The sequence below is a fragment of the Anopheles darlingi genome, chromosome 2 (assembly GCF_943734745.1).
Source record: "Anopheles darlingi chromosome 2, idAnoDarlMG_H_01, whole genome shotgun sequence".
Lineage (NCBI taxonomy): Eukaryota > Metazoa > Arthropoda > Insecta > Diptera > Culicidae > Anopheles > Anopheles darlingi.
In genome coordinates, this window is record NC_064874.1 from 10,541,772 (window position 1) to 10,549,271 (window position 7,500).

General features: G+C 52.0%; 1 protein-coding gene across 1 annotated transcript in view; it reads left to right on the forward strand.

Annotated features, from left to right (window-relative positions):
• Positions 1-7,444, forward strand: part of LOC125949003 (protein tincar) — a 34,358-nt gene extending 26,914 nt beyond the window's left edge. The window contains exons 3-6 of the mRNA XM_049675660.1: positions 3,316-5,181; positions 5,246-5,636; positions 6,001-6,457; positions 6,548-7,444. Of these exons, the coding sequence (XP_049531617.1) occupies positions 3,316-5,181; positions 5,246-5,636; positions 6,001-6,457; positions 6,548-7,420 (3,587 nt within the window). The 3' untranslated portion in view covers positions 7,421-7,444. The remainder of the gene's footprint in view (positions 1-3,315; positions 5,182-5,245; positions 5,637-6,000; positions 6,458-6,547) is intronic.
• Positions 7,445-7,500: the final 56 nt, after the last annotated feature.

The window sequence follows — 7,500 nt, forward strand, 5'->3', positions numbered from 1 at the left end:
GCACTTCACCGGACGTTATTTTATTTTTCCTCTTCCTTCGCGAGACAAACCTTATCACTCATCGGAATGGTGGAAATAGTGCTCTTTCTCCCCCTTTTCCCTCTCATTTTTTCCTTTTTCCTCAGTGTTTTTCATCATTTTGCTCGCCCGTTATTGAACGTGAATTTTTGTGGGTGGGAACGTGGGTTTTGCATCTGCAAGCGAGTGTCCATGCTGGACGAGAACCGATTCGACTACGATTACGACAGCATGCAAGCGTGCAGATACCGGTTCGCAATCATATCCCGGTCCGTCCCAGTGGCCAGTTGCAGTTCAGACGAGCATTAGCTTTTAGTGCGGACAAATGGAAAACGGAAGGAAAGATGCGGAACTGCACTTTCTGGATGGTTCCATGCATCTCGGTGCCTCTATGCTATGGTTCATCCATGGAGATGATGAATATATTATTCTGCCGGCAGGAACACCGCCGTAGTAATTGGAGACCTAGGATTCATAGGATCTCTGGTGGCCGGCCACGATGATGATGGGCGTTAGGCCATCGGGCATACACTTTAATGTGAATTTGAATCGGAATGAGGCAAAGCATTAACATCCGAGCTTCAACACGGGAGCCGCCACAAAGCACAAGTAAAATAATCGTTTTAGTTTCCCGAATCAATCTAAAACTCATTACACCATTAGCAGGATGCTCAAATCTCGGAAGCCCATCAATTACTGCAGCTACAAGGTTGCTACGATGTATTTCGACTCCCGGCTACTGCTACTGATCGCAAAAACTAATTTAAATTTTAACTTTTTACATCGCTTACCGTAAACTCTAAAGCTCCGGGGAGAATCATTCGCACTGTTTGTCGAATTTATACCAATTTGAGAGGGATTGGGACCATTTAATCTCTCTGCCACAAAGTTATGCCATTCTCGTTTACCATCGGTCATTGGTTACACAAACGAAGCGAGTTGCTAATCCAACGAAGTCGTTTAATCGCCAAACCGGAATGCCAAGTGAAAGTTTGTCGGTCCTGCTCAGGCTATACGTTTGTTCGATTCAACTACGGATGCTGAAGATGGAAATGAGATTCGTTTAGGTTTCGTAGTTCAATTGTAAATAACGTAATACTCGTTACTATTGTCGCTAGTGGATTTATGAATAGTCTGCTGAAACGAAAGTAATCAGCACCTTCTGATGCCTGGCGCGGCCACTGCTAAACTAATTCTAATTAAATGCCATTGTCCCCAGCCGTGACCACACCCTTACGTATCACTAACGATGTACGCATCCCGCAGCAAATGAACATAATTACACGAGAAGACAGCGTACACTTTAAAAGAAGATGAAAAGCGCAGAAGCAGGTCCAAAAACAAAGCGTCTTCAGACAAATCGAAACGGTAGTCCACCGGGAGGCACTGAAGACGGTGTAGAAAATGTGATAAAAAGAGGTCCAGGCGTGGGACAGCCTGGAGGCTTCTACAACAAATAGACACCATCCTGCCGCCGGGAGGTAGAGAGCCGAGCTTCAAAAAGGCATAGAAAACACCCGGCCTGTATGAACGGCGCGAGAAGAAACCAAAAATGGCCGACGGGCATTTTTGCTAGCGGTGTGAAACCTGGTGTTCAGCAAATTCGCTAGCCCACCGGACCTACCACCGGCTCCTGTTGACGTTTAATTAATCACGTTCCAAACGCGCATTCCCGTCTTTTTTGTGGGCCTTTCTTTGTCTTTTTTAGCCATTTCTTCGAAGATGTCGGTGAAGGTGGTAGTCGATTTTATCATTTTATACCGGAGGCTTAGACAATTACGGAGCCCTTTGAAGAAAGTGTATCCCATTTTTTTCTCTCCTTTTATCGGTTGATTGTATTCCTTCTGAAGACTCAGATGTAAATTAGCAAAGAGATCTGCATCGCTCTTTCGTCAGCGAAAAGCAGGAAAACGTTGACCTCATCTGCTCTTACGTCATGTTTCTTCGATTTGACCCTTCATTTTATACTAAACTTGTTTGAAATTAAAGCTAAACTTCAATGAAGACCTAATAGCACCTGATGTTAAAGTTGGTTAACCAAATGGCACCTCAAATTAGCACTAATTGGATGCCAGCAGCACCAACACACTCATTCACCATAAGTCTTAATAAACTTTTACACTAATGAACCATGCCTGATCCGAGAGCTCGATCTCTTTACCGTCAATAAACAACTTCGGACCATGCTTGTCTCTAGTCATGCTTGAAACTATCTTTTAGATTAAAAATCAAATCCACCTTCCAGCAGCTCTCCCATCAGACACTAACCCTGTACGCTACCGCTTTAACTTCTGCGTGACCGGGATTCGGAGCGCAAATATTGACCATATCCTTGGCCATCCGTAAGCCCTCATTTACACGCATTCGATCATCAAAGTTCAATGAGGCGTAGGCCGAACTGCAAACAAACAGACTACCCTTTCAGGAGACCCGGAACTCAGGACAACAGATCCTAGTTGAAGTTTGATCCACCACTATACCGCTTCATCCTTCGTGCAAACACGCCGGACTCCCTGACGAAGCAAGTAGTGGCTTTGACTACTGTTTTACTCAAGCTTATAACCGATCAAACAAACCCCCATTTTATGAGACACCCCACGCCAGTGTACACCGCGTGATGATAAGACGCTCCCACCTCTTCATCTTCTTCTGCTCTCCATCAAAACTATCCGCAACCACCGGGCATGCTTTATAAACACTTCAAACGCTCTGAACTTCGCACACACACACATTGTCTAAGCGTCACCGGTGTTGAGAACACAAAGCGGAAAGTGTACCAATTTGACTGAATTATGCATCGCCCCGGGGCATGCCAGTGCTTTAAACGGAATTCTTAATCCTCCTAGCCTAGAAACTGTGTCGACGGTACTGGGACGAGTCGCGTCATTCTGCACGATTCCGTTTCAACTACTCTGCTGCTCCTCCCAAGGCGAGACCTCGGAGTGTGTTCTGCCCGGTAAGCGGTCGCACTCCCAGCGGAAACGAAACTAATTTATGGTTCCCGTCCCCGGGAGCGCAGGAAAACGGCAGGGTGCCTGCGCCTCTGCCGGAAGTGTCATTCATGTCTGGCGCTCGAGCAACTTTTGGCTCACTGCTAGAATGGCGCTCTGTGTTTTGGCTGTGCCTGGTAACGCCACACTTTATCCGTCGACTAGAAAGTATTTAAAACGTTTCCAAAACGCCCACTTGTTACTCGATTTATCATCATCCAGATGGTGGTGGTGCAAAGTGATTTGTTTTGTGATAAAATGTTTATCAATCCCTCTCTCTCTCTCTTTCTTTATTTATCCTTTCTAGAAAATGTATGGCGTACGGATCTCGACTTTATGGTGACGCACAGTGACCGGTTGGTGGTGCTCTCCTTCATGACATCCTCACCGACCTACCCGAACGCCACCACAACCGCCCGTCCACCGCTGACCGATCTCGAGCGGAAACTGTACCGGAACGGCTACTTCGAGCAGAGCGATCTAGTGGAAAAGTTCTCCAACTACGACGGCGATGAGGACGCTGATGATGACGATGACGATAGTCTGCGAGGACTCGACACAAGCGATGAAGCCTTCCGGACACACGAAGCGCTCGAGATGGGCCGTGGCATACCGATCGACATTCCGACGATGGAAAGCCCGAATCCAACGGCCCGGCAAACGTTGCCCCCAATAAGAAACCTCCTGACGACAACAACGACAACAACGACAACGACCACCACCATGATGCCACGACACCGATCACTTCCGGCCACCGTAGCTTCATCCACGATAGCTTACGGATCGTCCAGTGGCGAGGGTATCTCGACCATGGCTGGTGGAAGTAGCCGTGAAAATCGCCGAAAGCCAAGCAACCGGAAGAAGACCAAGGGACATAGCCATGGCCATGGTCAGCACCATCACGGACACCACGGGCATCACGCCCAGGAGCACCCGCGCCAACGCTATGGTGAAGATATCGACGCACGGCTCGAGCTGGAAGAGCAACGTGAACTGGACTGGTCACTATTGAACCAACCGGACAGTGCCCCAACAATCATCGAATCACCGGCGGTCAGTTCGGCGTCATCGAGCGGAAAGAAATCTCCCTCGAAGAGCAAACCGACGATGGCCAGCGCACCGGCCACCGGTACACCGAAGGCTGCCACTCCAAAGCGTCCAACGACAACAACGACGACGACAACGACGGCGGCCGGACCAGCGGCGACCGAGACAGGGCGCACGCAGGGTGGAAAGCCTCTCGGTACCACCACCACCAAGGACAGTGACATCCACGTGCTGAAACCGGTCAATCTGCCAGAGAACAATATCCCCTCGACGCCCGTCACGACGGATTCGAAGATTATCGAGATCAAACCGAGTAGCACCGGGAGTAGCATGGCGATCGGGAGTTCCTCCTCCGGCCGGAAAAGCAAACGATCGGATCCCACCGGACCGGAAAGCTTTAGCAGTGAAAGTCTGGAAAGCATCGAAAGCATTCCGAGCGTGGATGAGGATGAGTTCATTATTAAGGACGAGCACGGGATGGAGATTAAACCGGCCTTCCTGATCGGTACCGCTCCGGGCAATCTCACATTCCGACCGAACGAGCTGACCGGTTTTCCGGCCTTGCTGGCCGCACTGTTTGGTAGACCGAGCGATCGTCACTTTACGGCCAGCTCCGTTTGGGCTACGGTACCGAGTATGGAGTTTGTGAATCTCGCGATCGCCCTGACCGTCTGGGCTGTGCGCTATCCGTCCGTGTTCTGGCATACCTCGAAATCGTTTGCTTGCCTCTTTAGTCTACAGATGATCGCAAACGGAGCGGACATTCTGTTGAGCTTTGCCGGAGCGAGCGTCCTGTACAAGCTGCAAACGCTCGGTCAAGCGTTGCCACTGCAGGCACCGGCACTGATCCTGAACGGTACGGTGACGATCGCGCTGACCATGCTGGCACTTATCCTTACGATCGCTTCCTCGATGGTGCTGTATCTGTACGGGCACGGTAAGCTGACGGCCAGGGTACGCGATCGGCGTATCATTACGGCCAAGAACAGTGCCGACGTGTGGGCATACTTTGCGCACTGTTCCTCGCTCTGCTTCGTACTGGCGCTGGCCGTCGTGAAGGCCCCGCTGATGCACGATCTCTGCGCAACGTACCGGGGTAGCCTGGATGGTGCCGTGCTGGCTGCTGGTAAGTAACGTCTTGACCCTTCACCTGAACTCTCGATAACAGCGCATCTTCGTCTCGTTTCCAGCGATGGGATCCGTGCTGCATCTGTTCCTCTGGATTGTCCTCTGGTTAGGACTGACGGCAAAGCGACGCTGGCACTTCAAGTTACCGCCCCTGGAGGGCGCACGGTTTGGAGGTCCCGGCAGTGGAACTGGTCAATTGGGACCAGCCGGTCAACCGCTGCTCCGAGGTAATGGAAGCATCCGGTCACCGCACGGTGCTGGAATGGAACCGGGTCATCTACCGCCACCCGGTGCTGGCGGTGGCACCAGTTCGGGATCCGGTGGTGAAGAGGAAACGATCTACTGGCCCAAGATCGCCCCGAATTCACCGAAGCTGAAAGTTACGTTCAACGAAGTTACCAGTACGTCCACTGCTCACCCTCCACTCCTCGGTCCACACGAACACGGCAAGCGGTAAACGGCATTCAACAGAGAGCGAGCGCGAGACACATCAGCTCGATCGCGCGATCCTCACTTTCATAAGCGTTTTTGTTTGGTTTTTGCTGTGTGTTTTTGCTGGCTTGCATGTCTAGAGGCTCGATCTTGTGGCACTTTAGTACCTCCCTTTAGTTTTGCACACCTTTGCCATCTGCAATCGTTACTTAATAATGCACACCACACCCTAGACACCACCGTTTTCCTCAGTTCCTTATTTGCTCGGATGTCCCCCATAGCCTTCGCGCTTCAATCTGTTTGTTTGCATCGTTTGTGTTCTTTTTGTGCTGACGCCATCGCGACGGGCATCTAATCTCATCCTTGGCCATCCTTCTCTTTCCAGCAATCCGCCCGGTGGAACCGCGCTACGTATGTCCGGTGTTACGGGGGAAGTTGATGAAGGAGACTATGCTACGCTAAGGGCTGGACCGGCCTGTGGTGATCTGCTGCATCTCGGTCCGTACGAACATCCTGCACCATCCGGATCACCACCACCACCTCCACCGCCACCACCGCAGCTGGACGATTGTGATCTGCTGGATGAGGCCAGCAACAGTAACACGCTGGTCGGTAGCATCAATGCGGACCACGCGGACGACACGTCGGAGGAGGGGAAGCTGTTGGCGTGCGTACGCGATGATAGCGTGACGTACGCATCGACACGCGATCTCGAACCACCGATCAACCGAACGGTGTCCCGGGAAACGTTTATGCGCTCACCGGAGCACCAGCAACAGCAACAGGTCAGCAGCCCCCTAGCACCCGTCACCGTCACCGTCCACAACCATCACGAGAACACCGTAAGTCTAGCAGCAGCATCAGGATCGGTGGGGGGAGATCTGTCTTGCAAGGTTTACTAACGATCCGTTCTTTCGTTTCTCTTGTACTAGGGTCCCGGCTCGACACCACGCTGCATCAGGCGAGCAGATTCGGGAATGCCAACGGAAGCGCTGACACCACGTTCGGACTCCACCTCAACGGAGAGCTCGACGTCACCACCGGACTGTCGAGACGCACCGTCCGAAACATCGAGCGGAGTACACTCCGGTGAAGAGCGGGACGAGGTAGTGATAAGGCCTCGCTCGGGACCGTACAAGTCCGTAATCAAGGCACCGCCACCTCCGGCCATCCAGGAGGAACCATTCGGTCGCTCGACAAATATGAAGATGTCCAGTTTCAACAAGGACGGTACCAGCAGCGCCACGTTGCCACTGACACGCGGTTCCAACGATCTACACCATCGTTCCGATTACCCGCAGTGCAGCACGATGCCACTACCGGCCGGTTATCATCAGCAGCAGCAACAGCAACTCCACTACCACTCGCAGGCATCGTTCGCCGGGAACGCCGTGGGCTCGCCACGACAACCCCAGCACACCACCCTACCGAACGGGGTGCGGTATGCAACGTCCTCGAACCAATTCCTAAAGCGACTCCCATACATGAAGAACGCAGAATCACCATACGGCCATCTGGGGCTCGGTGCGGGACATCATACCTTCTCGAAGTTACTACACGACCCGCTCGGTTCGAACCACTCCATGATGATGGTCGGCCAGGGTATGCCCTCGCACTCACACTCCAACCATAGCACGTTCCTACCGCCCGCCACCATACCGGAGGATCGCGATTCCGCCAACTACTCCATGATCTCGGACCAGGACCGGGAAATGTACATTAACGCAGTGGCGCTGCAATCGGCACCACAACCAATACCGTCATCATCTAGTAGCCATCATAACGGCATATCCATGCAGCATTAGGGATGGGAAGTGGGAAAGGAGGGAGGGAGGGAGGGAGAGTGGAGTCCGTGATCTTGTGAGCGAAGTTGATCGCACAAACT